This window comes from Bubalus kerabau, chromosome 21 (genome assembly GCF_029407905.1).
Source record: "Bubalus kerabau isolate K-KA32 ecotype Philippines breed swamp buffalo chromosome 21, PCC_UOA_SB_1v2, whole genome shotgun sequence".
NCBI lineage: Eukaryota > Metazoa > Chordata > Mammalia > Artiodactyla > Bovidae > Bubalus > Bubalus kerabau.
In genome coordinates this window covers 24725949-24741472 of record NC_073644.1, presented here as the reverse complement: position 1 = coordinate 24741472, position 15524 = coordinate 24725949, and the positions used below count along the sequence as shown (strand labels likewise).

The following is a 15524-nucleotide window of genomic DNA, read 5'->3' as shown; positions in this document are numbered from 1 at the left end:
GACCTATGGGTGGTTTACATGCATGCATGCTAAGTCGCTACAGTCGTGTCCAACTCTTTGTGACCCTATGGACAGTAGCCCACCAGGCTCCTATGTCCATGGGATTCTCCAGGCAAGAATACTGGAGTGGGTTGCCATGCCCTCCTCCAGGGGATCTTCCCGACCCAGAGATCGAACCTGTGTCTCTTTTGTCTCCTGCACTGGCAGGTGGGTTCTTTACCACTAGCACCACCTGGGAAGCCCCCCTAAGTGGTTTAAACTGCCTACTAATGAGAGTGCTTCCTAGGGGGAAGAAGTTGCACCCTGTGCCTGGTCTCACCAGCGGTCTGGTGAGTGGATGCCCAAGAAGGATTTTGATCATGCTGCAAAGAAGCCCTGGGATCCTCTGTGTGGAGTTGGAGGGTGGAGAGGGAAGGAGAGGTGGTTCAGGTGGGAGTAATTTACAAACAAGGGTATTTGCTTAGCAGGCAGAGGCCATGTTTAAAATGGGAGCCCACTAAAGGGAGTAAATTAAGGCACAAGCATTACAAAGATGTGGCACAAACCTGGCTGGTAGGAGAAACAGGCCTGAGATTTGAATCCAAGGGTTAGAAGGCGCAGAGCAGGGGGACATCTGAGGGCAGGCTAAAAGGGTCTAGGGCAGCTCAGGGGCTGCAGGGCTGGAAGGTGGAGCCAGCGAGTCTGTAAGGAAGCTGTGGGCACGGCATACCAGGCCTCAGCCACGCTTCCCTCCCTTTGTCCACTGCAACTGGGTGATGGATGGTTCCATCACCCTCCAGGACTCTGCCTGGCAGGCCAGCCAGAATTCTCCTGGGCCCTGGGCTTGTGCCTGTGCTCCCGATTGGAAGGTCCCCCAGGCTGCTCCAGGATGTCCCCTATGTGCCCCATCCTGTCCTCCTTATCACAGCTGCAGGCAGCCTGAGAGGCATTCCTCTTGCCTGAGTCATGGCCCCAGGCCCCCAGCTGCCTTTCCTTCAGCTTGGCCTAGGGGCCAGCCCCCGTCCATCCCACCTTGTTGCTTGTCCCTTTACTTGTCAAGAATACTGCAGATGTATTCTTACTGCCTATATGGAATGGCAGTTATTAGCCAAAGCAAATCTCCCATACTTAAGGTAGCCCTTTTCCCTTTCTGCCTCCTTCTCAAGATCTAGCCTATCCCATCCCTATTGGGCCCCACCCCGATCATAGCATTATCTGTATTGTTGTTTATAACCTAGGTTTCCTTGACTGTTACAGCGCCATTTGATCAGAAGTCTATGTTTTTAGGTTTGGTTGGTGCACGCTATCCACCCGCTGTCGACTTCTGAATTTCTGAGGTGAGAGATCCCATACAGGCCATCAGTGTATGTGAACTCAGCTGTGTCCGACTCTTGTGACCCCATGGACTGTAGCCTACCAGGCTCCTCTGTCCGTGGGATTTTCCTGACAAGAATACTGGAGTGGGTTGTCATTTCCTACTTCAGGGGATCTTCCTGACCCAGGGATCAAACCCATATCTCTTGCGTCTCCTGCATTGGCAGGTGGATTCTTTACCACTGAGCCATCAGAGAAGTCCTCTGACCTTCTCCTTGCTTATTGATGTCTTATCTCCCTGAGCACCTTGAACCCTCCTACAGCAGGGGACTTCCATTCCCCACGGGAGCGGATGAATGAATGAAAAGGGAACAAGCACAATGTTGCCTAATGTGTAAACCAAAAGATTTTGAATTTGTTGAATTAACTGGAAAATTTGAGACCAGGTGGATCTTATTTTTCTAGATAATTGGCAGACCCCCGGAATCCTGCCATATTGAATTTCAAGTTGAAAATATCTCTAATACCCCCTAATTTGGGGCTAAATTTTGTGCTAATTACTAGATTGTAGATAAGCAACAAGGTATTATGTTGGTTTTAGAAAATGTATGGAAGGAAAACTTAAAATTGAAAGCATTCTCTCCATGGCCATTGACGTTTTTACCCAGAAATGACAGTGAGACTGCCTATTATCCCCACAGCACAGCTGATGTCAGGGGCTATTTATTCTGAGCATAACCTTCTCATGTTTGAGAATTATTCTATAAACACTGAATGCCCATTATGTATCAGGCAAGATGAGTAGGAATTTCTAGTCATTTTTCCCTAAAAGGAAATATTTCCTAGTGTATTTATTTCTTCAATCCCCATGATTTAGTCAATAGATGTTTACCAAGCTCTACCATGTGTCAGATGCTCTCAGTGTCAGCCTCCATGCCCTGAAAGGGCTCAGCCTATGGGCTGCCAGGACTCCAAGGGGCACTTGTGGGGGGTGGGGGCAGGGAAGGCACAAGGAAGCTTTCTGGTGGAGGTAACTGCTAAGCTGAGTGCAGAGGGATAAGGGAACTCTCCAAGCCATAGGGTAGGATTTCCCAGCCTCCAGGATCTCACGCCTGAAGATCTCAGGTGGAGCTGATGCAATAATAATAGAAATCAAGTGGACAATAAATGTTATATGCTTGAATCATCCCGAAACCATCTCCAACCCTGGTGCCTGGAAAAACTGGCACAGTCCCTGGTCCCCAAACTATTGGGAACCACTGCCATAGGGGGCAAGAAATGAGCTCCCCATGTCGTGGGAAATGAAGTGTGGTATTGGACTCCACTTTTTTGAAAGGAGACACTAGGCCGGAAATTCAAGTGAGAATTTAGAAGCACTCTTTTATATCTGGGTCACAGCTCTGAGGAGAAGCCAGGATGCCAGTCTCCATCCCTCCATCAGGCTCTGCTCCTTGAGAAGGGGTGAGGCTTGGTAAGTGGCGATTCCAGAGAAGCCAGGGCACATCCTCCCAGACCCCTTTCTTCTTCCCAGCAGCCCCACGACCAGCTCAGACCATGACTCCCGCACAGCCCTGGGCAGATAGCCCAATGTCCCTGGGCTTCAGTTTCCATCACAATTAAAATGGAAGCAGTGATGCTCTCTGATTAGGAGCTGTTTCTGGGTTCTTCTTCCAACTCTCATAAAATGCAAACCATGCTAGGCACCTAAATGAGTTCATGCTGGTCTCAGCATTGTGCATATGGTGACAGGAAGCCTCTGCCCGTGGTGAGGGGTGTGTAGACAGAATGGGGCTGGGCCCTTCCTTACAGAAAGGACCTGAGCCTAGGACAGAAGGTGAAAGGAAACAGTGCCAGTCTTGGAGCTCTGTTGCTGGCCCTACCAGTCCCTGTTGACTCTGATTTGTAAGACAGAACAGAAGCTATAGTTTCTGGAATAATCCTGGGTCACAGACTTTTCAGAAAAGGAAGGCACCTCACCTCTCATCACTCCTACCCACCCACCCTTGATTTAATCAAGACAAACTGTTCTTTTTCATGAGATTGAATGACTCAGACAGGAACAAAACAACAGTTTAAATAAATATCCTATCCGGCAAAGCCATCGAGCATTTTCAGCCTAGCTGGTGGTTTTCACTTAATCACTTATGAAGCATGTGAGTCTCAGAAGCCTCACTGCCGGGTGTGGTGATGCCTGTGGAAGGTAGTTTAGAAGGCATGTGTTCACCCAGTCTCCTTTAGAGAAAGTGTGTTGGTCAGAGTTCTCCAGAGACACAGAGCCAGTGGGATATGTGTATATACATGTAGAGAGAGATTGATTTTAAGGAATTGACTCATATGATTGGGCTTCCCTGGTGGCTCAGCTGGTCAAGAATCCGCCTGCAATGAAGGAGACCTGGGTTCAATCCCTGGGTTTGGAAGATCCCCTGCAGAAGGGAACAGCTACCTATTCCAGTATTCTGGCCCGGCGAATTCCATGGACTGTATAGTCCATGGGGTCGCAAAGAGTCGGACACGAATGAGCGACTTTCACTTTCACATGATTGTGGGGCTGGCCATTCTGCAATTTGAAGGGCAGGCCAGCAGGCTGGAGACCCAAGGAAGAGCTGAGCTTGCAACTTGAGTCCAAAGGCAGCCTGGAGGCAGAATTCTCTCTTCCATGATTGCTTTCTTTTTCTCTTAAGGCCTTCAACTGATTGGATGAATCCCACCCATATTATGAAGAGTAAAGTGCTTTATCCAATGTTCACTGGTTTAAATGCTAATCTCATCTGAAAAATATCCTCACAGGGACATCTAGACTGCTGTTTGACTAAATATCTGGGCACTGTGCTTGAGAGCGTCTCAGGTGGCTCAGTGCTAAAGAATCTGCCCACCAATTCAGGAGATATAGGAGACATGGGTTCGCTCCCTGGGTTGGGAAGATCCCCTGGAGGAGGAAATGGCAACCCATGCCAGTATTCTTGCCTGGAAAATTCCATGGACGGAGGAGCCTGGCAGGGCTACACGCCATGGGGTCGCAAAGAGTTAGATACGACTGAGTGTGCACACACAGACACACCCATGGCTGAGGCGTGTTACACAGAGAGCTAACCACCACAGAACAGTCCTGGCCTGGTCATTTCTGCATTCTGGTGGTATACCCAGGCAGTCCCTGTGCTCTGTTTCATCCTCCTTAGGTAGCTCCAGGCCAATCTTTTCCTGCCAGAGGACGCAGGGCTAAAAGGACTCTGCATGTGGATAGAGGAGCCTGGCTCACTGCCCCCACTGACTCCCAGTAGCTGAGCAGTTTCTTATCTTGGACTTCAGATTCCTCAGTGTAAAGTGGGCATGCTTTTCTACTGGCCTCACAGGATTGTCATGGGCATTAAATGGAAATAACCTTTGCACTCTGTTAGGTACAGTCTTTGTGTTGTGAGAAAGAGCCAGCGTTCCCCGGCTTGGAGTAGAGGGTGGGGGCAGAGAGGGTCCTGCGTCATCCAGGTGGTGAGGGGGGCTTTCCTTGTGGACCAAGGCAGCCTGGGAAGGAGCGCCCAACCTCCAGGATGAACCTGAATTCTGCGGGAAAGTGAATTCTCCCCACCCAGAGCTCCTAAATTGAGGGGTTTTTTTTTTGCTCTTTTAAAATTACTTTGTGTTCTCTCCAAAAATTCCTAAATTTCCTAACTTCCTCTCCTTCATCACTCCTTCCCCCAAATCCACTCTCTTCTCCAAAGGAGGCAGCTGTTAACTTGTTGGCATAAATCATTTCACACTTTCTCATTTATTTATTTGCTGTTGGTACTATAAAAATGGAGTTTGGGGACTTCCCTGGTGGTCCAGTGGCTAAGACTGTGCTCCCAGTGCATGGGGCCCGGGTTCCATTCCTGGTCAGGGAACTAGATCCCGCATACTGAAAATAAGAGTTCACTTGTAGCAGCTAAAGCTCCTGCATGCTGCAACTAAGACCCAGCACAGCCAAAAATAAATCATTTTTTTAAAATGGGGTTTGTCTATGGCTTTGTGATTTTTAAAATTCACTTAGCAATATACCATGCATGGTTTCTCATATCTGACTCTTTGTATGTGTACATACTCAGTGGTAACTGCCTCTTTGCCACCCCATGGACTATAGCCCACCAGGCTCCTCTGTCCATGGGATTCTCCAGGCAAGAATACTGGCATGGGTTGCCATGCCCTTCTCCAGGGGATCTTCCTGACCCAGGGACTGAACTCATGTCTCCTGCATTGCAGGCAGATGCTTTACTGCTGAGATACTGGGGAAGCCCATGTGTAGTGGGTTCCCCACTCGCTTCTCATTAAATTAGAGAAAAAAGATAAAAAAGGGGGGAGGAAGTAAATTAAATAAAAAGGCTTTTTACAAAATAGAGGATGAACCTCACTGTAGACCCAAGACATCAGATTTCTGAGAATGTCCGGAGTGTTCTCTGCAGAGGGTCCTGGCTGGGCAGTTCTACTGCCAAGGCTGCCTTTGCCCCCCAGACCCACTGTGCACCCCCAGTCCTCATGGACACCTTCCTTCCCTGGAGTCCTGCCTTGCCCTCCTTCTCTGACCCTGTACCCACGTTTGCAACTGAGGCCAAGGCACAGGTTGGCCACCTGCCACTCCGTAAGCCTAGAAAGAACAGCATCAAATTTCAGGCAGAATGGTAACGAGTGGGCACAAATATTAATACTTAGGTTGTTGTCTCTTTAACAGAAACTTCCAGGGGGGCAAGCAAAGCACTGGGGGGAATTCTGCTAGTGGGAGCTTTGAAGACACCTCATTTTCAAGGTCTGGTGTTGAAAACACCAGAAGCTCTCTTATCTTTATCTCTCCCTAGCAGTTTCCTCCCCAGTTGTTATTAGGGGAGATATCAGTCACCAAGGCCTCAGCTGGATCCCATAAAAAAAAGCCCCTGCAATATTCTACATTGCAAAAGCCCAGGCTGTGCCCTCCGAGTTCACTGGGAAGACCCAAGACTCTGAGGTCCGGGGCCAGTGGCGCTGACTCATCTTCCTGGCCCCAGCGGAGGAAAGCGGCATGTTTGGGGCACAGTGTGTGCCTGTCAGCCATCAGCATCCTGTTGGCCAGGAAAACGCTGCCTCTTCCCAGGAAGGCCTTTGTCTGCAGCTGGAACAGAATCACCAGTGGACAGAGGCCACCGAGTCATGGAAGAAAACCGGGCTGAATCCAGGGCTCCGTGTCTGTAGTGGGAAGAGGGATGCCTGTAGTTTCCCACTGAATCCTAAAACAAGTAGGCAACTTGGCCCTTCTTTTTTTTTTTTTTTTAATTGGCTGCACCACGTGATATGTGCAACCTTAGTTCCCTGACCGGGGATCTAACCCAATCCCCCTACATTGGAAGGCAGATTCTTAACCACTGGAAGGAATGAAGTTCCTGAAGGATTGCCAGGGAAGTCCCCCTTTTTTTGTTTTTAAGGGTTTCCTGGTATAAGTATTACAACACACTTATTTACTTAGTTACTTACACCTTCCCTTGCTCCATTAAAAAGGTAAACCAGCTTATAAAAACACACAGAATAAAGGATAGAAGAAGTGACCAAGGCAATGAAGAGAGCAAGGAAAAGAGTGATGGAGGTAATAATAGGATGAAGACACAGGAATGAATTTCAGATGAAGCTGTTCAGTTACTGCAAGTGGGCTGCAAATTTGGGTCCAAGAGTCCTTAGCAGCCAAAGAAAAGAGACAGAATAACCAGGCACAGAGTGTACACATCAACAAGTTAGGAAAAAATCCACCTTTTGAATGCAGAGACCAGGGGGAGGTGAGGACCACCATTCACACTAGCTGGGCGTGTGGGCCAGGGGCTGAGTTAAATGCTCTTTTTTAAAAAAATTTTTTTTATTTGGCTGTGCCAGGTGTTAGTTGTGGTGCTTGGGACCCTCGATCTTTGTTGCGGCATGCAGGCTCTTCAGGTGTGGCATGTGACATCTAGTTCCCTGACCAGGGTTTGAACCCAGGCCCCTTTGCCTTGGGATCATGGAGTCTTAGCCAGTGGACCACTAGGGAAATCCCTGAGTTAAATGCTTGTCTGACATTTTCTCATTTGATCTGGTAACCATGTCGGGCGAATGACAATGATAACGAAACTGAGAATTTGAGAATAAGTTAGTAATTTGTCCAAGACCAGAGAGTTAGTCAACTATAGAAATGAGATTCAAACCCAGACTATGAGCCTCCATGTTTGGGTGCCAAAGTAGAAAGCTCACCCCACAAGGCAGTGGGGGGCCCTTGGGGTATTTCTGCAGCAGATGCAATAGAGATTTTGGTAGGACTGTGTCTCCTCACCTGTTTCAGTACAATTCCTAAATATAGGCACAAAGGCATAAATGCCGTTAAAATTCTGTGGAAGCAGTGCCTTCAACTAAAACAATTTGTTCGGGTGCTTTGTTCTCTGATGATTTAATTCCCATCTCTGTATAGATGTATAAACATTGCAGAGCCTACCAGGAAGTATATCAATAGTTATTTTCTCAAGCCACATTCATTTTAACATATCCCAAACCCACTCTAGTATATTTTATTTATTCCCTGGAAGAAACTAGAAGCTGATGTCTTTAGTTTCTCCACTCCCACGCCTGCCCCTACATGGGAAATACTCTCACAGCCTTCCAGGCTAACGGAACCCACAACGAAGACCTCTATTAACAACGTCTTGAGGACAACTTCCTCTGACTTGTGATTCTTTTCTTACAACACATCCTGTGTGAAATGCTTTGAGAACTGGGTATTCCCTCTATTCACGACCATACAATATTTAGCAGCGTTTCTCAAACTTTCAGTTTGCATAAGCCCCTTTATGCTCATGCAGACCACCAATTTAGGTAAAAAAAAAATCATCACAATTTTTAGTAATAAAAATGTCATTCTTAAAAAAACCTTTTCATTATAAAGAAATTCAAACACCTATGAAAGCTGAATAGTATAATGAACCTCTGTGTACCTACCACTCAGCTTCAACAGTTACTGACTCCCGGCCAATCTTCTTTCAACACTATTCCCATCCCCTTCCTGTCTCCTGAATTATCCTGAAGCAAATCCCAGATAGCACATCATTCCATCCATAAATATTTCAGCATGTGTTTCTAAAAGATATGAATCCTTTCTTTTAACATTACAAGACCATAATCACAGCTCAAAATATTCATAAGGGTTCCTAAAAACTATTCAGTATCAAATTTCAAATTGTCTCAAAAACCTTTTTGTTGTTGTTTGAACCAGAATCCAAATAAGGCCTGAACATTCCCACCAGATAAAACATTATTTTAAATATTACTAATCATTTCTTACACTTGTAAGAGGACAACATTTTCAGTCCCTCCCCAGGGTATCTGTCCTCTTTTCTGGTTTCTTTACCCTGTACTCCCCCAGTTTATTTCCTTCCTTTTTAGCTTTGCTAAGTTAAGACCCCCAATTCACAGTTATAGGTTGCTGGGTACAGCATCTGGTGCTGATGTTGCTTTCTGATGGCCCTGGATTCAGAAGGCACAGACATCTCACTGATAGTACTTTTGGCCCAATTACAAACCACATTCAAAATCCAGAATGATGCATGCTTTTACCTGGGAGATGGGTACCCCTCATCCACACAGACTGCCCCCAGCTCTGGAAAGCATCTGCCCAACATTCCAGGTCATTCTAAACTGTGTCCACTAATAGATGGCTTTCTTCTCTCAAAGACAAGTGTCAGATACCGGAAAGAGTCAAACTTAGAGCAGACTGGACCTCAGATTGGTTTTATGAAAACAACCTGGTTTCTCAGCTACCTGTTTTCTCTTTTAAAGGACTGAGTTCATCCTTTGGACACTACAGGCCAGCGCCAGAACTGACAAGGTATCTCAGACTGATCACCAGTGGATGTGCTGCGACGCACAAAGTCCCGTGTCATCCAAAGATGTGGAAAGGCCCTCTGCAGGCAGAGGGGTGGGGGTCAGACTGTTAGAAAAAGCAGTTAAAAGGACACCAAGAACGTCCAGGCAAGAGGCGAGGTTGGGTAGGAATGGGGCTGATAAGCGAGAAAGGAGTAGTGTGAGAAAAGGATCAGAGATTGGGTCCAAAGTGAACATGAGGAATAAATATAGAAGAGGGAGGAATCTTCAGTGACATTCAAGTTTCTGACTCCAGGGCTGGTTGTTGTTCAGTGGCTCAGTCATGTCCAACTCTTTGAGACCCATGAATCGCAGCACGCCAGGCTTCCCTGTCCATCACCAACTCCCAGAGCTTGCTCAAACTCATGTCCATCGAGTTGGTGATGCCATCCAACCATCTCATCCTCTGTCGTCCCCTTCTCCTCCCGCCTTTAATCTTTTCCAGCATCAGGGTCTTTTCCAATGAGTCAGTTCTTTACATCAGGTGGCCAAAGTATTGGAGCTTCAGCTTCAGCATCAGGCCTTCCAAAGATTATTAAGGATTGATTTCCTTGAAGATTGACTGGGAATCATGAACAGACACACCCACATACATAGGAACCCCCTTCCAAACTGCTCGTGGGCCTGGGGTATACAGAGACGGCTGATCTGTGAATCAGAAAACATATTTCATGGGAAATACTCTCTTTATAGTTGCCGCAAGAGTCTCATCACTGACTGCACAACAGACTCATCCAGGGAGTTTAAAATAAATACCATGCCCAGCCCTCCTCCTGTATTACCTACCTCCGGCTTGGAACAACTGAATGCCAACCTCTGTGTACTTTGGCCCCTGCCCACTGCAGAGGTGATGCTTTCATACAGTGGGACTGAGAACACTGGACCAGGCGTGCACAGCGAGGGCACCAGGTTACCTGCCTGTTCAGGACTGCTAGGAGGACTCCTTGGAGCTGCTCACAGCCCGAAGCTTAGTTTGGCTCAGCCTGGATCCCCGTTGCTTGGGGTGAGAGAAGTGACCTGACCTTCAGAACTCAGCTCTCTGGCCAAAATAAGGGCTGGCAAGGAAGACCTGGCAGGGGAACAGGAAAGAAGGGAGCCAGGTGTCCGGCACACGTGCTTCCCCTCTGGCTGCAGAAGGCGGCGGTCTCACCCTCCTGTGCCTCACAGTCATGGCGGAATACGGGTCAAATGCAGATGCCCGGGCCCCACTCCCTGCACTGGTTAGAAGTCTAGTGTGTAGCCCAGGAATCTGCATTTAACAGATCCCAGGTGACTTCCAGAGAGCGGGTGGCACACCTCCACTGCCCATCCCCAACCTTGAGAGGCCCGCAGGGGTCCGTGGTCCCCACCATGGATATGTGCCCAGTGGGGGCCCTCTTTCTTCCTGGACGTGGCCCAGGAGAGTCTGAAGTCAGGACTGAGGTAGCGGCCAGCAAGCAGGGTTAAAAATGATTAGAACTGCCATTTCTAGACGTGGTTAGAACTGGATAGTGGGCCACTAACCAAACGGGGGCCCTTCCTGGAAAAGAAGTGCACCTGCCCCAGGCGTTCTGCGTGTCACAGACGGTGGAAGTGGGGCAGGAAGGTCCCGTGACTCACTGGCTCCTTGATTTCAACAGAAATGTGGGTTTCCCAGGCCGAGTGCAGGAACCCAGGGAGCAGCCTCTGGCCTTGCAGAGAACTTCTGTGTCGGCGGTGGGTTTCAAAGTGCAGCTTCTGGGTCAGCAACATCAGTCTCGTTAGTTAGAAATGAAGATTCTCAGGCCCCGCCCCTGATCTACGGCTAAGACACCCTGCTGGGGGCGGGTGTCTGAGTTACACTGAGGCCTCAGATGGTTCTGTTAGTGCTTAGTGCCTCAGCGAAGCCTTGAGTGCTTCAGGGCCCACAGGCTTAGGAAAGGTCCCCGCTCTCCTGGCCGTCAGCCAGTCCCTTTTCATGGGGGAGGGGGAAGCACACAGCACCCCTCCCACCCCCCTTACCCCGCCCAGCTACGGGGCAGGGGCTGAATGACGCAGGATTCCAGGCAGCTGCCGCTGGCCCTGCAGGCAGCCCCCAGCCGACTCTCGACTTTGTTTTCCCTTTCTCTCCTCCAATACTTTGGCCACCTAATGCGAAGAGCCAACTCATTGGAAAAGACCCTGATGCTGGGAAAGATGGAGGGCAGGAGAAGGGGCCGACAGATGAGATGGCTGGATGGCATCACCAACTTGATGGACATGAGTCTGAGCAAACTCTGAGAGTTGGTGATGGACAGGGAAGCCTGGCGCGTGCTGAGGTCCATGGGGCTGCAAAGAGTTGGACACAATTTAGCAACTGAAAAACACCACCACCCAGAGGGGCTTTCCCTCAGAAAGAAAAGGAACTTAGGGACCTAATCTCCAAAGCAGAGCCAGCCCCAAGGCCTGGTTCCACTCTCCCCTCCCCAGAGACTTGCGGGAGTGGGGCTCAGAGGGGCTCAAAGCCCATCTCCTCCGGGCCCAGACTGCTTTCCTCTCGGAGGAGGGGAAGCGAGTGGCTTCCCGTGCCCAGACAGACGCCCCATGGAAGGGGTTACGAGGGTCACACCCCATACCTCCAGAAACAGGCCAGAGCTAGTGTTTCAGTCAGCTCAGGCTGCTTTAAATGCCGCAAACCAGTCAGTGGCTTACCTAACAGGTTCTGGAGGCCGAGAAGAGAGGCTGATTCAGAGACCAAGGCCCAAGGCAAGGACCAAGCCAGGGCAACAGGGTGAGCTCCTCTGTGCTTTCTCCTCCAGCCCCAGTTCTGGACCTCTTCCAAGCATTCTGATCAGAGACAGAGATGAACGTGCTCAAAGCGGGGGTCACAGGGATCAGGGATAATCCAGCCTTACTGTCAGGATGCATCGTAGAGTCTTTAAATGTGTTATAAGAGACTCCATAGCTTTGAAGCCAAAATTCGAGGACTTACTCGGGCTAAACTAAAAGCACAATTTTCTACTTTCTTGTCAAACAACTTTATTTGAGGCAACAACTGAAGTATAATTTAATTCAACAGGAAATATCACACTTGGAGGGAAAACAGAAAAAAAAAAAAAAAAAAACCCTCCTTCAATGAAAGCCAAACATTCTTTCCAAGGCACAGCACTGACATTTCCAGATTGACAGCAGGAGTTTGTTTCCATAAAACAAAATCTTGAGCCCAGAGTCTGCCTTGGGAAATGGTTTTCCACCTCATCTCCGTTTCTCCAGGCTCAGGGAACGATGCTCGTGGCTTTCCTCAGGGCCAGGTAGCCCGTGACCACGTCGGACGGCAGCCGTCGAATGTAGGAGAACTCTTCGATGGTGCTGAAGCGCAGCTTGCTCTGCGGGTCCGTGTAGTTGGCCTGGGTGAGAAAACAGGCAGAGAGAAGGGCAGAGAGGTGTTCTTGGCAGTGAGATTCAAGTTCAAGTTAAAAATTAGTTTTCTGGCTTTTACTCAAAGTGCAATCAATGTATCTTCATCATGTCTGACTCTGTCACCAAGAACGCCAAATCACTCACTGTGGGAAAGACACGTTAATCTCCCTAGACTTGAGAGATGCTTCAGGGTACGGACAGGAAAGAAGGGGAATAACCACAGCAGACACCTGGGGAAATCTGCTTGGCGCCTCAGGGCGGCAGGCACCCGTCCAGACTGCACCCGTCCCCACTCCACCTACTCCAGGGGTGCTCCTCTACTGCTACCCCCGCCCCAGGCCTCTCCCAAGGCTCCCCGAAGGGCTCCCCTGCAGGGCTGGGATGGCCAGCCCACCTCCTTCCACTGGAAGGGACTGCCATCAACACCCGCAGCCAGGGGCATCGTCACAACCTGCAATTCTGATCATGTCTTTTCTCATGAAATCTCTCAACAGCTCTTCTCTCTGCTCTCAGGACAAAGGTGCAAGGCCACAGCACGGCTCCTCAGACACTGCCTGGGATCCCCCCCTTCCCGAGCCTCTTCCTCAGCCACGTGTCCCCCACTCTCTGGTTCCAGCTACCCTGGCTCTGACGCCCTCCTTCCTGTCCTGCCCATTCGCCCTTTCCTTGCTCAGCAATCACCTTCAGGGCTCAGCCCCCAAAGTCATATCATCTGGGAAGCCTTATCTGCCCCTGTAGGCGGGTCAGGACCCCACCCCGGCGTTCACCTCAGCACCTCTGTCTCCGGTAGAATGCATAGCTCTGCTGCTTTTACGTTTATTATCTGCGTGATTCTGACTGAAGTCTAGGCTGTGAGGCTCCATGAGGCCAGAACCCCGTGGTCTGCTTATCACTGGATCCCAGCTGCATTGTCTCCTGGCGCAATGCAGAGCACACAGTGGGCCTACGGCGAGTGCTTGTCCCACAAATGAGGGATGAGTGGGTGGACGAACAAACGAACGACCAGCACAAGCACGGAAAAGAGAAGTTGTTTCTGCTGACATATCACACTTCTCTTTTGGCCTGTTCTCCCCATTTGCACAGTGGAGAAAATACTCACTCACTGTCTACCTCAGGGCACACGGCTCCTACAGACTTTGAAACAGAAAACACGAGGGTGAGTCATTTGGAATTCCTTTAAGAAATTAGAAAAGATGCCACTAACGTCTAGACAGATAACAGCCAATTACTCAAGTGTGGATCGTCTGTGCCAGCGCCGGTCGACTGCGTGGACCCAGACGCCCAGCGATGTGATGATTTCAGGAGGGAGAGAGGCTGGGTGAAGAGGCAACAAGCTGAAGAGACTGAGTCATGAGTTTCTCAATCTCTAAAAAGTCTCAGTTCTACCACGGAGAGCTTCCTAAAGCGTTTAAGGTTTGCATATCAGGAAACTGAGATTATTCCTAAAAAGCTAAGATTAATTAAAGCTCTATACAAAACAAACCTTTGATCCTTTGACTTAATCTAGCAACTGCCTCTCTGTACCACATTTCCTTCAGTGACGCTCGTGTAAAGGAAGGCTTAACTAAAAAAACAGCAGCGGGTCCCTTCAGAGGGACCACGAGGCAGCGAGATGCACTGACTGGCAGAGGAGGCTGCCCTACAGTTCCCAGCAGAGGTGCCGGCGAGTGCATCTGGCTTTGATAATCTGGCCTTCGCGGATGAACCAGCCATGGCCTGCCTCCATCTCTGTGGCTGCCTCACTCCCAATATCAAGCTGTGCCGAGCCGGCCCGCCCAAGTTCAGACCTTACTGCCAGGAAAGCTGCTGAACCGATATTGCGGGACTCAGGGCACCGCTGCACCGACAGGAAGGTCGACGTAAACTTGCACAGACCGGACCTGACCGAGCGTTCTGAACAGAGGGAAGGAGGCCGGTGACCCCCCAGAGATGAACGAGCAGGGAGCTGGACTCCTGTGGTCTGTCCTCCTCTGGACTCCATCCCTCCAGCCTGGATGAAGCCAAGGCCCCCTCCCCGGAGGGCAGGCAGCAAGTGGCTTTATCGCCTCCCTTGTTGCAGGGAGCTGGGCAGCAAACGCTGGCCCCCACCTCCCCCAGGGCCGAAGCACTTTCCACAGCCTTGTAACCAGGGCTCAAGACAGGTGTGACCCTGCGGGCCTTCCGCCCAGGCCCCCACACAGGGAAACAACCCCTCACTGGAACAGATGCGTCAGTGTAAACACAAGCCTGGCTTTATTTTTTAATTACATAAGTTTAATTTATACAAGTAGCAGGTGAACATATTCTTCTCTTAAGAAAAAAAGAAAGAAAAACATTGTCAATAAGACTAAAGTCTCCTTTTACAAGTCTAAGTGCCTGCCAAGCAGGAGACTGGGTTCGATCTCTGGACTGGGAAGATCCCCAAAGAAATGGCAACCCACTCCAATGTTCTTGCCTGGGCAATCCCATCAACAGAGGAGCCTGGGGGGCTATAGTCCATGGAGCTGCAAAGAGCTGGACATGACTTAGTGGCCAAACAACAAGAAGTCCTTTATCTTCCCCTGTAGAAATCACTGCTAGGTGGGCACCTTTCCAGACTTTATATACACATACTCTTACACACACACACACACACACACACACACGCACACGCACATATGCCAGAGAAGCGCCCAGTGACTGGGTGTTGACTCTTACTTGGTAGTACCGTGCACTTACACTGCTTTGTACCACATCTTAAAAGTTTTTCCATGTTTTTACCTACACATCAACCTCACAGAACAGGATGAACCCCTACCCCACATTGAATGCGTGCTTAGTCACTTCAGTCGTGTCCAACTCTTTGTGACCCTATGGACTGTGTAGCCCACCAGGCTTCTCTGTCCATGGGATTTTCCAGGCAAGAAATACTGGAGTGGGTTGCCATGCCCTCCTCCAGGGAATTTTCCCAACCCAGGGGTTGAACTGCGACTCTTAAGTCTCCTGCATTGGCAGGTGGGTTCTTTACCACTAGCGCCACCTGGGAA

At 49.4% G+C, this 15524-nt stretch overlaps 1 protein-coding gene and 1 long non-coding RNA gene across 5 annotated transcripts in view; one reads left to right on the top strand and one right to left on the bottom strand.

Annotated features, from left to right (window-relative positions):
* The first annotated feature begins 272 nt into the window (after positions 1–272).
* On the top strand, positions 273–13146 carry LOC129635888 (uncharacterized). Of its 2 annotated transcripts, none has more exons than XR_008706517.1 (4): positions 273–329; positions 1237–1316; positions 9079–9127; positions 13014–13146. It is a non-coding gene; the product is annotated as an uncharacterized LOC129635888 (long non-coding RNA). The 2 variants fall into 2 exon arrangements; XR_008706516.1 differs by lacking the exon at positions 273–329 and adding an exon at positions 513–552 and having other exon boundaries at positions 1267–1316.
* Positions 12122–15524, bottom strand: part of INO80C (INO80 complex subunit C) — a 25080-nt gene continuing 21677 nt past the window's right edge. For all 3 annotated transcript variants that reach the window (XM_055559108.1, XM_055559109.1, XM_055559110.1), the window contains exon 5: positions 12122–12506. In XM_055559108.1, the coding sequence (XP_055415083.1) occupies positions 12375–12506 (132 nt within the window). In that variant the 3' untranslated portion in view covers positions 12122–12374. The remainder of the gene's footprint in view (positions 12507–15524) is intronic.